The 16,563-nt window shown below is 40.7% G+C and overlaps 1 protein-coding gene across 3 annotated transcripts in view; it reads right to left on the reverse strand.

The window, feature by feature from the left end:
- Positions 1–16,563, reverse strand: part of MCRIP2 (MAPK regulated corepressor interacting protein 2) — a 232,159-nt gene that overhangs the window by 20,198 nt on the left and 195,398 nt on the right. For all 3 annotated transcript variants that reach the window (XM_044089344.1, XM_044089345.1, XM_044089346.1), the window contains one exon: positions 909–1,010. In XM_044089344.1, the coding sequence (XP_043945279.1) occupies positions 909–1,010 (102 nt within the window). The remainder of the gene's footprint in view (positions 1–908; positions 1,011–16,563) is intronic.

The following is a 16,563-nucleotide window of genomic DNA, read 5'->3' on the forward strand; positions in this document are numbered from 1 at the left end:
GCTAGAGAAAGGGCCTAGGGAACTAACCGAAGGGGCAGTGAATACCAAACAACATGGCTGGGCTAATGTATACCTTCGGGCAGATAGCCCAGTACCTACCTATGAACCTATGTACTGGTAAAAACACAGAATATCAAGATACAATGGAAAAAAAAGCATATTTTTGGAGTTTCAAGTCTGAATTTTCCTTTAACCATAAGACTTCTACCATGTAGAAGCTGCCTCTGGTTTGTTTCAAGTTTACTTTCTGTTTTGCATTTTCCACATCCTCCTCTACCTTCACCGGAGATGCATGTAAAAACATTGCCTTGTTACAGACAGACACTACAATAAAAATGTCATATGGTGAGATTTTAAACTTCTCACTCTCACACCAGTCAGCCTGAAGCACTGGTAACTGCTCAAATCTTCTGCTAAACTAGCAACGCTTGTTTGATGATGGATGCAGATTACTAACGGCTTGGCTGGCAAAAGAGGCCAGTTCTACACAGACATTCTTCTACCACAGAGGTTGCTCAGCATCACAACACTTGCCTCTGCAGTGGAGGCCTGACAGCAAAACAGACAAGGACACCAAAGGCAGAAAGATGCTCTGAGTCAGCAGCAGGTGCATACGTGAACAGGCGTACACATGCAGCACAGTGGTGGAGAAGGTAAGAAACTGCAATTTTTGCCACATCATACAAGGCAAAAAGCTTGGCATCTGCTCACTGTATGGGCCACCTCATTTTTTGAGGAGTAGAGACAGACAGCATCCACTTTCATAATCCCAATGTGAGGAAACTTCTTGAGGAAGAGCAGCATAATTATGTGCATATCCATGCAAACCTTTGCAAGGGACAATAATCAAAAACTATCAGCCAATATCCCACCAGCCTCAAGACCAAAAGAAAGTCAGAGCTACTCACTCTTCAAACTAGGCTCCGGCGTTTTGTCCACATACTGCACAAGTCCGTGCCCGTTCTCCACATGCTGAGCTGTGTCCAGCTGTTCCTCAACTTGCTGCCATGCTACAAAGAAATGGAAAGAAAACAAAAACACAAAGTAGCTCCAGACCACTGCATTTCTCATACAGATGTTGCATTATTCAAAGCACATATATATACTGTACTGTACCCGTCTGGAACTCTGTTTGCAGCCAATATCACATGTAATGGAACATTAATAAAAATAAATGAGAATTGTACCAGATACCATATTCATCTGATTGAGAACCATATTAAAAACAAAAACAAAAAACTGATTTCTATATCTTATGCTATATGGTTATATCAGCTACCACAAGTGTGTCCACAATGAATAGCTAAAAACAATGTTATTTAAAAAGCAGCTATAGTCGCAACCTTGGTGCCCTTAGACCAAAATGAGGAGTCTGAACAACTCCATTTGACAATATATTCAGGCAGTACTCCATTAATCAGAGTAGGTACTTTTGTACAACTATACAGAGAGCAAGAATACACTATTTTTAAACCTTCAGTTCTATAATTGAGTAATGAATGCATAGGAATGGTGTGTTACTAAACACAGTGTTCCTCATCAAGCACTTTACGACTCGGTCTCAACTTGGATTTCATTCAAAGGAGGACATAGCTAACTATTCCTTGTTAACTGGGTTAGCTGTACTGGGCAAAGGTTAGTCACAGATAGGACAAATGAATGAAAGCTGCAGTGACAATTAAACATAGTAGGAAGATGACAATCTGTTCAGTACATATACTGTTACAGGCAACCTTTGGCAAAAAACAAATATGAAGACAGTGAAGGACAAACAATTGTAACAGTTTTGTTAAATGGGAAAATTCTGCATTATTTTACATAATGTGTATAAACTATAATACAACATGGGAATCCGAGAACAAAAGACAATAACAGTTTAAATAACTGGCTTACTTGATAGGATCAATGTCAGATTTTACCAAATCCTGACATACCAATTACACCTCAATGTCACTGTTACTGATAGCTGCACTAAGTAATAAAATAATTAAAGGTAGGATAACATTTTTTGCAGGAAGGTTTTGAACCATTGCATCACAGTTATATACTTCTAAGTGAGGTTGTACCATCTTTTGGAAAAGGGAAACAACTTGATGCCCTTTTCTGAGATATGATGTGGTGTGATTTTTGAGGTAGTAGATTTAGAGACTGGGGGCAAACCCCCATAAATCGGGATGGCTGCAACTCCCCACAAAAACGTAACTGTATTTCACAGCTATGAACTTTAATGCAGTGATCTACCATGGGAAGTTAAAACTGCCCATGGCACAGTGTAAACAGTGAAATTCCATTCAGTAGGCCATCAGAGACCCAATACTTCAAGAGGTGTGCACAAATTGTAAAAAATGCTGTCAGCCATAATAACATTATTGTTAATATACATGTTGCATTTTAAGACAAATGGAAAAAGGCACGTTTATACACATTGTGCAGCTGACAGCGTGACACAGTGGTGCAGTGGATAGTCACCTCACAGCATGAGATCCCCCAGTTCAATCCTAGGTGGGGGTGCTTTCTGTGTGGAGTCTGCATGTCCTCCTGGTGTTCGCTTGGGTTTCCTCCGGGTGCTTCGGTTTCCTCCCACATTCCAAAGACATGCAGTAGGTGGATTAGACGCACTAAATTGGCCATAGGTGTGTGTGTGTGTGTGTGTGTGTGTGTGTGTGTGTGTGTGTGATGTGGAAGAATTCCCATAGCAAGGCTATCCCCCAGGTGGTGTAAACCTTATCCCTAGATGATTGTCATTGTTGAAGTGACACCCCGACCCCATGTGCAAAAATGGGAAAAGGGGTTGTGGATGGATGGGGAAAGGAAAGACATTTCATAGGAATGCTACTTCCGCTTCAACCCTTTTCTTTAGGCTTTTAAGGGTATTAGGTGAGAAACAGTCCACTATACAATTTTAAATTGAAAGTCAGGCACTTGGAGAGAGTATTGGTTCCTACTGGTGCCTCTGCTTCTTCACATGCTTGTCTGCTGCATAAATCATTAGCTCAGAATATTGTATTATGCTACCCGTAAAGGTGACAAAGCACAATAAGCTTTGTAAAGTAGGCAGGGCAGTAATCAGAATTTGCAACATAACAAGGGCCTTCCATATTGTGTTACAAATGAGTTAGGTTTCAACTTGACAGTTGGCACTAGGTACTCAGTGAGATTAGGATCCCAAGTAGTGCCACTGTTTGGGAAAATCAAGCTACCTTTGACTAAACATTGTGATACATCATGACTACATATGCTGGTAACAGTAATTTGTTTGCTTGCATTTGTTCATTTATTATGCTGATTGGGGTAGGGGTGTTTGTGAAAGATGGTGGCAAGCTTAAATCTGATTATGGACATTATTTCTTTTCAACTGCATATCTGAGGTGATTGCTTTCCCCCAAAAAAACTAAAAGACATTTATGGCAATCTGTGTATGAAAGCAAAGGACAGTTACATAATAACAGTGAAATGACTGTCAGTTCTTGGGGATAGGGATTGTGTATGTACATCTGAGAAAGACAAGTTGAAATACATTACTGTGGTCATTCATTCTTTCATTTTCATCATAATCTAACATCGTATGTGTACACAGAAAGCGGCCATCTTTTGGGGGATTAAGGGAGGCAGGCCGTATAGGACAGCATAAAACAGTTACACAGTCACTGTTGAATGTGAAGGACTATGCATATATCTGTGCAAAAAGCTGACACTATTGTGAGACTGCTGATTTTAAAGAAACTGAAAGATGATCAGAATTGTACAGAGAAAGTCATTTTTTTTTGGGGGGGGGGGCTATGGGAGCAAAGGTAATTACATGCTTCCTGTTGATCACTGAAATGTGCCAATGGGAAAGTAGGTGCATGTCTGAGAGCATCAAGCTAAATTATATTGTTGTAACCAAGTCTTTATATAGGAACAAGAACATATTTTTAGGTCGGGCAAGTTCCTTATGGCCCATTCATTCCTGCCCAGGAATCCACACCAGCTCTTCATTCCCCGGCAACAGTCAGAGTGTAAGTAGAACCCTACCCTCTCCACAGTAGAACATCCCCTCACCTTGGGTGGCTTCTCCAAGCCTGCTACCACTGCCAACCAAAGGGAAGCATGCCTGTGCAGTGCATGCCAATTTCCCCTCAGCTACTTACATAGTCTGAATGCACTATGTTAGTGTCATCTCTGCTGTCTCAAAAATCCACAGGTTGAGCACCTAGTGCTCCCACTAGGTGTCACCCATATAGCAAGCTGCAGCCACTACTCCCATCTCACTGGCCAGCTCCTACAGGCACCCGGGTTACTCGACGAAGTTGGGACACAGAAGTAGTCAGGGTTATATCCCTCTGCCATGGAACTGGTTTCAGTAATTCTTCCTCATAAAAGGTGGTTTACAGTCTCAAAAGGAAAACACAGGGCAGAATGTGTGCAAAAGGAGTTGAAGCTACTGCTTGTTGCAGACAATCCACACTTGGCTTTCAAGTTGCAAGTTACTTATAAATGCACAGCCTCATTAATGCAATGCCTTTAGATTCAGTTAATTACAATCTGCAGATTTTTTTTTTACTACTTCTTACAGAGAACACATGATGCATACAATCATATAACATAACACCATTATTTCTTTGTTCCTGAAATTACTGTCTTACAGAATTGTAGATGTTATAATAAAATAAAGAAAAAGGGAATCACGGCCGCACAGGTGAAAACCACTCTCCAAAGCCAAGAACACAGCATCCATGGGACCTGACAACATCCCAGGTTGTGTTCTACATGAACTACATAACGAAATGACACCCCACTTAAGTACCATGTTCAATCATAGCCTCACATCAGGCTTTGTGCCCACTGTACGGTGCACAGCAATGATTATCCCACTCCACAAAGGGGGATCCACCACAGACCCAGGGAACAACCACCCCAGTAGCCTGATGAGCCTGGTCTGCAAGGCCTTGGAATGCATCATCATAGAACTTATAAACAAAGATAATGGTAATCTCCAAACTCTGGACCCCACCCAGTTCGGGTTTGTAAAAGGCAGATCATGTCGCCTAAACCTGATAGACTTCTTAGAAGCAGTCACCAAAGCTGGAGATGAGGGTAAGGTGGTTCACACAGCCTATCTAGATCTCGCCAAGGCTTACAACACCACCACCCCACTCTGGAATTATAAACTCACTAAACTAGGTATAAATCTCTGTGTCACAAGATGGGTTGCCAACTGGCTCACTGGCAGAACCCACACTGTGAAAGTAGCAGACTCCAAATCCAACTTTAGACCAGTGACAAGTGGAGTACCACAGGGTACAAGCCCTGGGTCCTCTCCTGTTTGGTACCTACTTCTCTGAAGTACAGGCTAACACAGAAGATCTTTGGCTAATGAAGTTCACAGATGACTGCAAACTAGGAGCCATAATCGAAACTCCTAACGATGTGGGCATCCTACAAAAGGGCCTCACTGAGACAGATGCCTGGTGTCAAAGCCATGACCTCAAGCTCAATGCCAAAAAGTGCACCGTCATCCCTTTTGGTAAAAACTCTGTACCCATGAACTACAACATAGGCGGTAGTCTACTTAACACTGAAAGATATGTGTGATAAGAGACCTTGGGACACAGTTGGACAGTAGTCGCTCCTTTGATAATCACATCACCACAATAGTCATGAAATCCTTCTACATGGCACACCTCATCACAAAAGCTTTCTCATCCAGGAAAAAAAAAAGGTAATTGTTCCCCTCTACTCATCACTCATTAGACCCATTATAAGAGTACAACGCCCCTTTTGGTATGTACCTCACAAGACATCTACAACAAATGGAAAGGCCGCAGAAATACCTCACAAAGAGGATTACCATCCTCAAACAGATGCCTTATGCAGACAGTCTCAAAAAACTCCAGCTTTACTCCGTCGCATATCACCTACTCAGAGGCAATCTTTGTCTAACATACAAAGCTATATCAAACCCAGAGCTGTTGGACAAGCTCCACTTAAAGAAATCCCAATCCCTCTGAGCTACACGCTCTAGGGACCTAAATCTTGTCACCACAATAAACAGAACATGCTGGAGGGATAGATTCTTGTCCCAGAGACTTCTCATACTCTGGAACAAACTACCTATCTATATCAAACAAAGCTCCTCATTAGCACTCAAGAAAAATCTTGATGATTGGATGGGAGATAGGAAATTCACCCTGGGGATCACTTCTGTGGCTCTGCTCAATAGGGGCACAGAAAAATAATTCCCTTGGGTGGCGAAAGCCAGGGTACCTTTTTGGCTAGGCTTATATAGGCCCTAGGACCAATAGCCTAGTACCTACCTATGAACCTATGTGAACAATGACTTGGCAATTGGAAATTCAACACTTGGGCATTCCACTACCTTTGCACTTAAACACACAACCTAGAGTTTACAAATTGAGTATCCAGATGTAGTGCTCAAAAATTTGAATAGAAAATGTCTGTCAGAGGTATACTTCTGAAGTGATAGTCTCCAGCAACAGGCCATTAGAAAGTAATAGGCTGCCAAGTTGCATTATACTCAGATTCCATAAGGAGTGAGCATATATTCTGCTTAGGGTGGCAGAATGTAGTTCATATCAAAACATGTATTTAATATGTGTCATTACATTAGGAAAAAAGAAAACGTGCACATTTCTCTAAGAAAAAAATTTCAGTTTGTAAAATGCTGTGACTAAAACTTTGGTAGGGTCAAATTCATAGTCTAGCTGCATTTAAACCCTTGAGGGCAGATTAGCAGTCCAAAGTTTGTTTGTTTTTTACCCTCTGATAATTGTACTATGAACACTCAAAACAATAGCAGACATCTAGCCATTTCTATACAGGTTCCAAAGGCAGGTGTTCATCATCCTTTCATTATTAGTCTGACATTTTGCGTTACACTCACTCTCCAGTAGAGGATATATGAAATCTGATCGCAAGGTAGGCCAAAAATGAAGGTCCAGGACATATACATGCACCAAAGTAGTTGTCATTCCATAAATAAAAAACTCATATGTATTTCACCAGAAAAGACAACATTGCTGTTGTACATGGGGTGAAGCCTAATCTTCATGCACTGAAAAGGGCAATATACTGCTCTGTGAATCAAAATCAAAAAGCAGAGAATTTCTTAAAGGAAGAATAATATTCTCATGTGTGTGTTTTACCCTGGTATATGGTTGATTTTCCTCTAAACTTGAATTGTGAACTTGCATAGGGGAACCAGACATATCACCTCATACAAAGGTAAATGCAGTGTTCATTATACATAGTTTCTAGTCTGGACTTATGACCGCTGATCAGGGCGTAGGGTGAAAGCAATTTATATGTACAGAGTGTACGTACACCAAATTGTTATTACATCTGAGGTAAACCTTAATTGCTATGCCTGGACTGAACTTTTAACTGGTTAACTTGGATTAGTAATCTATCCTGGTTAAGAAATGAAAAAAAAAAAATGAAAATAAATAAATAAATAAATAAAACTCATTTCACACTTGCTTGGAGAAATAATGAAAAAGCATTTCCTTAAGGAAAATTAAGGGTGTGTAAAGCCACAACAAAAAAATAAATGAATAAATAAAAAATGAATAATAATAAATTATGGATGTAGTAATAAAGATTGAAATACCCAAATGTTGCTGTCAGACAACTAAAATGTTGACAACACACCATGCATGCACAAATAAAATCCTCCCTGCATGCAATTCAAAATTTGGACACAATTTTTTTTTTTTTTACAGCGGGGCAAGCCCACATGCACCCCCCCTGCTAATTATATATACTGATTCATAGACTGAAAAATTCCCTGGGAAGGGGCATATTCCCCAACCCTGCAGACTGTCGATCTTGCACACGATCATCTGCATTGTCGACAGACTAAAAAGTCACCACTCTTATACAATTACTATAATGTAGTGCTCTTTTATAGATGGGGTTTTGTGTTAACATCAGTAAGATGCATTTCAATTCGTTGTGATTGATCTGGCTGGTTTGAGGAATTTAGCTGTTAACATTTCAGTTGCTCTATTTAGTGAAACCCCACTTTATTATCTGCATTCAATTGCACACTTCAGATATTTCAGAGTGATGAGTCCTTTATACATGCATAATTTGCTGCCCCTGTCAAAATGATTAAGAACATTTGTATTAAGGACTCATTGTTATGCTATGAAGGGTATTACTTCTTGATATGAATGAAATGTATAACTAAATTACTTAACAAGATATTTACAGTTTAGAACTAGCCAAAAGATCAAGATAGTTTTCTGACTCAGAAGTATTCTTGTGCGTAACAAAGGGCAAACTTAGTTGGATGCTTTTTTTTTTTTTTTTTTATAATGTATTTAACTTAATGTATGTGTTAAAAGATTTAGGCGAACATGCAAAGTTCCTTTTCAGAACTGTCAAGGCTGCTTCTAGTAAACTGTATCTTTTATAACAGAATGGCATGGGCACATTACATGTTTTGAAACTTGTTTTACCCCATAAAAATAAAAAGGGGGTGGCCATCTCAGGTTTAATTCTTGCCATTTCAGTGATAAATCAATGTCTTAACTTCACTTATATAAAAAGAATTATGAACAGGCAGGGCATCTACTTACAGTGCCTATGATTAAAGTTCATCTAATAGTTCAGACACCGGTGGGTCAACTAGATAGGAAGGAACGTCCGCCAGTGAACTGTAGATGCAAATTCTTAACGGTCACAAGTAATTGTCCGGTAATATCACCAGTTACTTTTAAATGCAGGCAGGCGGCTTTTAACTGAGAGCTGCCCAGTAAACCAATATCCCAGACCAGGAAGTCCCACTTCTGTACTGGTATTGCCCAAACTGGCAGACACTTCAACTTTGCAAATTTCTTGAATAGTATGCAAAAAATTGCCAACTTTAATAGGAGAAAAAAATTAAACATTTGCCAATTTTTCCATTCTAGCTGGTCCAATGTCACTGTTATTACTGCACTTTACAGATGAAATTTAAAACCAGTTTGTTGACGCCAAGCTCCACAGCTGTAGTTTTTCATAAAATAAGAGCTTATGATGAGTAGTGAAGAACTTCAAAGCCATAGATTAAAACAGAGCAAAGTGGGTTGCAAACTGACTCCTCAGAATTGAATATAACGATATCCACTTTTAAGTTTTATGAAAGAGGACGTGTCACAAGATTTGTAAATCATCTGGGTATTGTAATAAAATAATACAGCTTTTTCACTTAGCCATATTACAGTACATAATTGGAAGTGGCATGCAATTCAAAGAAATGCATTCATTCAGGCAAAGTCCAATCATAATTTAGGCCACTTCCAATAACATCCGGAACGCCAATCCCACTATAAAACTGTACTTACAAGTACTTTCGCACTGATCACTATTTTTGTTGCAAGTCATACATCCCCAAGCCCATTTTCATGGTGACAACCTTATGTGTTATTGAACAAGGACTTTCCAGTTCTACTGTGTCAAAATGTCTGTTCTTCAGATCAATATTTTCCTAATGCAGTGATACACTAACCCAGTACAAAGCCTCTTTCTCTGGGGACAGTTCTGCATTAAGGTGATCACTTAACTATGTCAAAATGAATTCAGAGTTAACTGCATAGCCTTGAGATTACTTGGAATTCACTTCAGAAGGAGCACCTCATGTGGTGTTGGCCTAAAGGAGGCATCCATAAAACCTCATTAAAAAAATCTTATTCACAGATGAATACTGACAGAGAGAGAGAGAGAGAGACCTGCAAGAAAGGCAAACTAGCACTAGAAAGCAAATAGTTTCAGAAGGTGATATACAAGGTAAAAGACTACACGGCATGAGTCCAAGGTACCAGACAGTACAGATCAATGTGGCAAATCTGATTTGGTATAAATCATGCACACAGACAAACATGCCCACACACACACACACACACACACACACACACACACACACACACACACACACACACACACACACACACACACACACACACACACACACACTGAATAATAGCTAAATCATCTTCTGTAAACTTAATAAATCACAAAGTAAAAAATTCTAATATATACTGTTACATCAGCAAACATTACTGTTGCATCAGTAAACATCAAGAACTATCATTTTTTCAAGAAATTAAAACCACAGATGGTGTTATGCAAGACAAACAAGATATGTATGCATAAAGGAAATACTTCATACAAGGGTTGTTTTGACAACATGATTAAACTTGAATTCCTTGTCAGTGCAGAGCTACCCCACACAAAAAACATTTGATCTAAAAAAAAAAAAAAAAAAACAGCAACACGTAGGCAGAGCATGTGAAAGACAAATTAGGTTATTACTGCTGAGTAAGAGCAGTGAATTGGATGAAGTAACTAACATACAAAAGAAAAATCATCAGTTCAAATTTCACCTAAACCTTTCATTTAGATCTACTGCACTGCCATAGAGGGGAATTCCCTTATGCAACAGACCGAAAATTACATAGGTTCATAGATTAGTACTAGACCAACTGCCCTTGTGGCAACTTTAAGCCTAGCCAATTACCCCATGCGAGAATTAAACCTGCACTTAGGATTTGTAAGGTAAACACCTTAATCATTATGCCAACCTCTCACCATCAATAATAGACACACAGATAGCTTACTAAAAGGATGCAGAGCCTAAAAAATGTGTCCTACATGGACCATCTTCAAAGCCCTTTCACTATACTCTATATCCTACAAAATGCTAAGAGATGGGCTGTGTCTGGCATACAAGGCACCCTCTGACCCATTACTGATGGATTTTACTGCAGATCAGCAAGTCCAGTGGCATCAGAAATACTCAGTCTAGGGATCTAAACCTTCTGCAACATCAACATAACAGATTGGAGGGACAGTTATATTTGGCAGAGGATACTGCTGCTATGGAGCAGACTCGCCATCCATATAAAACAGAGTTCATCCCTGTCCATTTTAGATGCAGCTCCTAAATTCTTTACCTCATGCATGGGTCCCCTCAAATTATCTATGGTATGATCCCAGTTTTTCCTCATTAGGGGTGATATACAATTATCGACCATGGGCTGGGTAAAGCCAATCTATAACCAAATGAGATAGATTATTTTGAACACAAAAAAGGAAACTGGCTAGGCTTAAAATGGTCTGCAAAGGCAGCTAGCCTAGTACTTACCTCAATCTATAAAAAGGCTGGAAGAAAAGGACATAACTACAAAGTAACAGAATGAACACTTTTGGATATCTCTAACTGCAGCACATCCTAAGCCCAAAAGTCCCAAGCGGGATGAGGATGCTTTGCCTAGATCTTCCAAAGTTACAGCTGGTTGAACCATCACCCAGATAGGGAAACAAAAACACAGGTGGAATGTCAAACTCTTGACAGCTCTAGAACCGTTTTGTGGAGGGGTGGGGCGCACACCTGCAAACCTCACATATAATAGCTCAATGGTTGCACAACAGTGGGGAAAAAAGAGAGGACACCACAGACAGTACATCACTGATGGCACTCAATAAGAAACTGCATAAGCAATGATTTTCATTGGCAAACTGACTGCAAAGTTGAATGTGTATTAAAATAGATGAGATGAAGTCTCATCTACAAGATAACAGATGAATAGTAAGTTAACCAGTGAGGATGAGGATGAATACAATGAATAAGACAGAAGTCAAGTACACCATATAAATGGAAAAAGGTATTTTACACCAATAGCTAAGATATGACCATCAAACTAAAAGTCTTAGTAAAAACACAAGCTATGGTACCTGGGACAAAAATGTCAAGAACACCTCTACAATGTTGGGCATTGTTTGAGATTTCTAACTTGGTTAAAAAGCTTTTGTTGTTACTCTTCACCTGGTTGGCTATTTTTACCTCATATCTGTTTTTAGTTGATTTGACCAGGATCCACATTTTCTTAAGTTTAGCAAGAGCATCATTGGCATCTCAAGTGTTACATTTTTGGATGAAATAGGTTTTCTTTTTATTATGGAGCATGTTTACATCGAGTTCCACCATAGGGGTTTATTTTTAAATTTGGTGTTGTATTTACTTCTGATACATATGCACCCATTTACATGTGCATAGAATTTGTCGGTAAAGTATTCTGCATAAGCACTGGAGTCGCCAAGATGGAATGGCTTTTGAATTTAGTCAGGTCACCACTCCTGTTTAACGGATGAGTCTTGGCATAATCTCAGAATACAGAGATATTAAAAAGTCTTAAAGGTGAATGTGACTGATTTGTGCTTTGGTTTGGCTGCTTCAACCTTTACCTGATGATATTAAGGCTAAGTTGATGGATGCTCCTCTGGAGAATAAACATTTGTTTGGGGAAGTGGCTGCTGGTTTATTAGAGTCTCTTCAGGACAAGGGGAAGTCTTTACAGGAGCTTAAACATGTCTTTGTTTCTCCTGTGCCTAAATTTCAAAGAAACTGCCCTTCTAAGCCAGCCTTTGTTTGTAGGCAATCTTGCCCTCCTTCTAAAGGTAAAAAGGGTGGTAAACTGAGTCCTCCTGCTAAGTCCCTTCCTTTCCTGACAAACCAGGTGCTGTCTGACTATCTACCTGTTCCAAGCCATATTCCTCTCTTCGCTTCTCTCTCTCTTTCTCTTCCTGTTTGAATGCGAATAACCTAGGATTCTTGGGTTCTGTCAGTCATTTGGTAGGGGTACTTCATGGTCTGGATTTCCCTTCCTCCTTTTATGGGCATTCCTCAGCCTCCTCAGGAAGAACTTATTTTTTCCCAAAGGTTTTTTGAGATCTCTTGTCCCAGGGTACTATTCAAGAGGTGCCCGTGTCCCAAAGGGGGAAAGGGTTTTATTCAAGATTGTTTCTAGTGACCAGGAAAGAAGGTACTTGGAGGCCTATTTTAGGCCTCTCCCATCTAAACACCTTTCTGAATGTGCCTTCCTTTCGGATATTATCCCTTCAGTCCCTTTTTTCTCTCTTGCTTCCTCAGGTCTCTCTGGTGTCTCTGGATCTCAAGGATGCTTACCTCCATATTCCGATCCATCCTCTTTTCAGGAGATATTTGCATTTCTCTGTTGCTTCCTGACATTTTCAGTTCTGTGTTTTGCCCTTTGACCTTTCAACTGCCCCAAGGGTATTCACCAAATGCCTCGCTCCTGTGATTGCTTTTTGCAGGCTTCAAGGGATCCAAACCTTTCCTTACTTGGGTGACCTGTTAATTCAGGCATCCTCTCTAGAGGTCCTTTTGTAAAATCTTTGCCTTACCATTTCTCTTCTTCAGAGCCTGGGTGTTCATGATAAACTTTAAAAAGTCTTCCCTGCCTCCTTCTCAGGATCATATCTTTCTGGGTTGCAGGATTCAGATGGTGCCAATGCTGGCATCTCTTCCTCCTCCAAAAGCCTTAACTCTCATTTCTTACTTTCAAAACTCTTCTTCCCCTGAACCTTCATTACAGCCAGGAAGTTTCTGAGAGCTCTGGGGTGCACGGCTTCCACCATTTCAATGCTCCCTCTCACCAAACTCCACATGAGAAAGTTCCAGTGGTTTCTGAAGTCTTGTGTGGCTTCAGCATGTGCATTCTCTAGACTTTACAGTTCCTCTTCTCCCATTGCTCAAGAAAGAACTTCTGTGGTGGATTCAGCAGTTACCTCCAAATCTAGACTCGCTTTTCAGCCTCCTCTTCTGTCTCAAGATCTGTTCACAGACACTTCAGATGTGGGAAGGGATGCCTCGTTTTGGCTCCCTGAGGGTTCAGGGAATGTGGTTGCCTCGTCAGCAGAAGGAGTACATCAACATCAAAGAGATGAGAGCTGTTATGCTGGCTCTTCAGGCCTTTCATCCTCTTTTCTATCCAGGACCTCTCAAGGTATTCATAGACAATATCACTGTTTTGTGGTATATCGGCAAACAGGGGGGAACAAGCTCTTGCCTTCTTTGCCAGCTGTCACTTCTGGTATGGGATCTGGCTATCAAGTGAATCTTCAGGCAGTTTATATTCCTTCAGGTTAGAACATTGTGGCAGACACTCAATCCTTGAACGGATGCTTCACAGGGATGCGTTTCTGGACATTGTTCACCAGTGGGGTACTCCTCACTAGATCTCTTTGCCTCCGCTCTGAAAAGACAACTTCCTCGGTTTTGTGCCAGAATCCCAGGTCCACTTGTTATTGAAGGTGGACGCCCTCCCATTTTCTTGGAAGGGGATGTTTCTTTATGCATTCCCTTCCCTTCTTCTCATTCTGAGAGTCCTGTTCAAGATTCAACAGGATGCTCCCAAAGTCTTGTTAGCGATTCCCTTTTGGCCACGACAGCACTGGTTCCCTCTACTTCCGCATCTAGCCAAGGGCAAATCACCACAAGTTATCTCACAGGGTGGATCTCCTCACACAAGACAAGGGGTGTCTCATCCATCCCCTGGTTTTGATCACACATAGACATCTTTTTCTGAGGACATGCTGCAGGAGACCAGGAAACCTACTACTAGGAAATCCTACTTGTCTAAATGGAAGAGGTTTTCTATTTGGTGTCTTTCTTGTGACCTGGACCCACTTTCTGTGGATGTTCCTTTGGTTCCCTCTTATTTGTGCGAGTTGCTCAAAGCTGGTTTGGCCTATTCTTCTATTAAGGCCCACTTATCAGCTCTTTCTACTTGTCTGCCTTTAACTCCCCCGTTAGCTTCTAGACTTCGGGCTAAGCAATTTCTTAAAAGTGTCCTTAATATTAGACCTCTCAGGAAGCCTGTTCCTCCTCCCTGGGATCTTAATTTTGTTCTGGAAAAATTTACTCAGGCTCCTTTTGAGCCTGCAGTTTCAGCTTCCTTGCAACATTGTTCTTGTAAGACCGTTCTTTTGTTAGTTCTTAATTCTGCCAGAAGGGTGTCTCTGAGTTGCAAGCCCTTATGGCTTGTCCACCTTTTTTGATGTTTCATGAGGACAGGGTGTCCTTGCATACTAATCCTTCTTTCATGCCCAAGGTGGTTAATGGGTTGTCACTTAAATCAGTGTATTAATTTGCCTACTTTTTTCACCTCCCCGTAATCTGACAGTGAGAGGGTGCTGCATACCTTAGATGTGCACAGACAGCTCAGATTTTTATTTGGATAAAACAAAAGCTATCAGAAAATCAGACCAGTTGTTTGTTTCATTTATCCTAGGTCTTTAGGTTCGGCTGCTTGCAATCAAACTATTTTGACTTGGATTTCAAAGGTGATTTCCTTTTGTTACGCTTTTCATGGTGAGAGCCTTTTTTCTTCTGTAAAGGCTCATTCTACTAGGGCTGTGGCTTCTTCTGGTGCTTTTTTCAAAGGCTTAGACACATTCTGTTCTTGAAGCTGCTACCTGGACTTCTGTGCATACCTTCACCAAACATTACCAGTTGGATGGTATCTCCTGAGCTAGAGCTGGTTTTGCCGATGCCATTCTTCATGGCTTCTTGGTGGGCTCTGTTGCTGCTGCTTCCTCCTCCCAAGTTTCGTCTTGAGCTTTGGCCTCTCCCATTTGTAATGAATACTGCAGCGGTGAATGTAAGGACATAGTACAGCTGTGTAAAATCTTACCACAATGGTAGAGGTCCTTGCCTTCACCGCTGCAGTATTCACTCCCTCCCTTCATCCCCCATTTTTTTTATTTTTTTTCCTTCCTGGATGTGCAAGTTCTCTTTGGTTTTCCTTGGACTGCTGTTCCTACTGGGGCAATCAGTTCTGAGGATGGTATGCCTGAACATCACCTTTATGCCCTATGCTATGCAAAGAGTGTGTAGTTTACATTCAGTGTACCTTAAAGCAATGGTAAACTGGCCGGATGGTGGGCTTCAGAGCAGGGATTCCCAGTTGTAATGAATACTGCAGCGGTAAAGGCAAGGACATCTACCATTATGGTAAGATTTTACACTACTGTACTTTACTTGCTGTGACTTTGTGCAAGAGCTTTGCCTCCAATAACATTATATAACATCTGTATCAGTTTTAGTAGATGGTTGTCAAGTAAACATGACGCAGTTGCTACATTGTTTCATGATTCTCATTTTAACCAAGATGGCTACAGAGATGGTTGGAAAGTGCAAATCCAGGGTTCCAGGTGTTTACTAATGAGCACTGAAGGGGGCTGTAGTGCCGGTGAGATTTGCGGCTGTAGAAAATCTGCCTGGTAGTGGAGATAGTGCTGATCTCAACACAGGTGCATACAGGTAGTAATCAATGACCTTTTCTAGTTCTCTCACCAGAAGAAAAATAGTAGCAGCAATCCTAAACGGCTTTCTGAGAAGTATGAACTCACATCTTGCTGGGGTCAGTACACTTGCTACGATTTTCTCTTGGTAGATACTGAAGATAGAACCTACAGCAACTGGACACAACAGAAAGCCAAGCTGCACAAAGGCCCTGAAGAAGTTCTTATTAAAACTGCAACAGTCTGCTTAGTGAAGTCCCATACACAGTGCACAGAGATCAGCAGTAATCAATGCCCCTCTGCTTCTTCTCCCACCAGAAGCAAAACAGTAGCATTAATCCCAAATTGGCACTGAAGAAGCAATTTTCAGGCTTTTCGGTGATGCTAATCTCTAGAAATGCTAAGAAATAATGTCCCTCTGCTCCTTCTCTTACCAGGAGAGAAAGAATCTCTATTCTCAGGCTGAGAAGCATT

Source organism: Protopterus annectens, chromosome 12.part0 (assembly GCF_019279795.1).
Source record: "Protopterus annectens isolate FY-2018-M chromosome 12.part0, PAN1.0, whole genome shotgun sequence".
Lineage (NCBI taxonomy): Eukaryota > Metazoa > Chordata > Ceratodontiformes > Protopteridae > Protopterus > Protopterus annectens.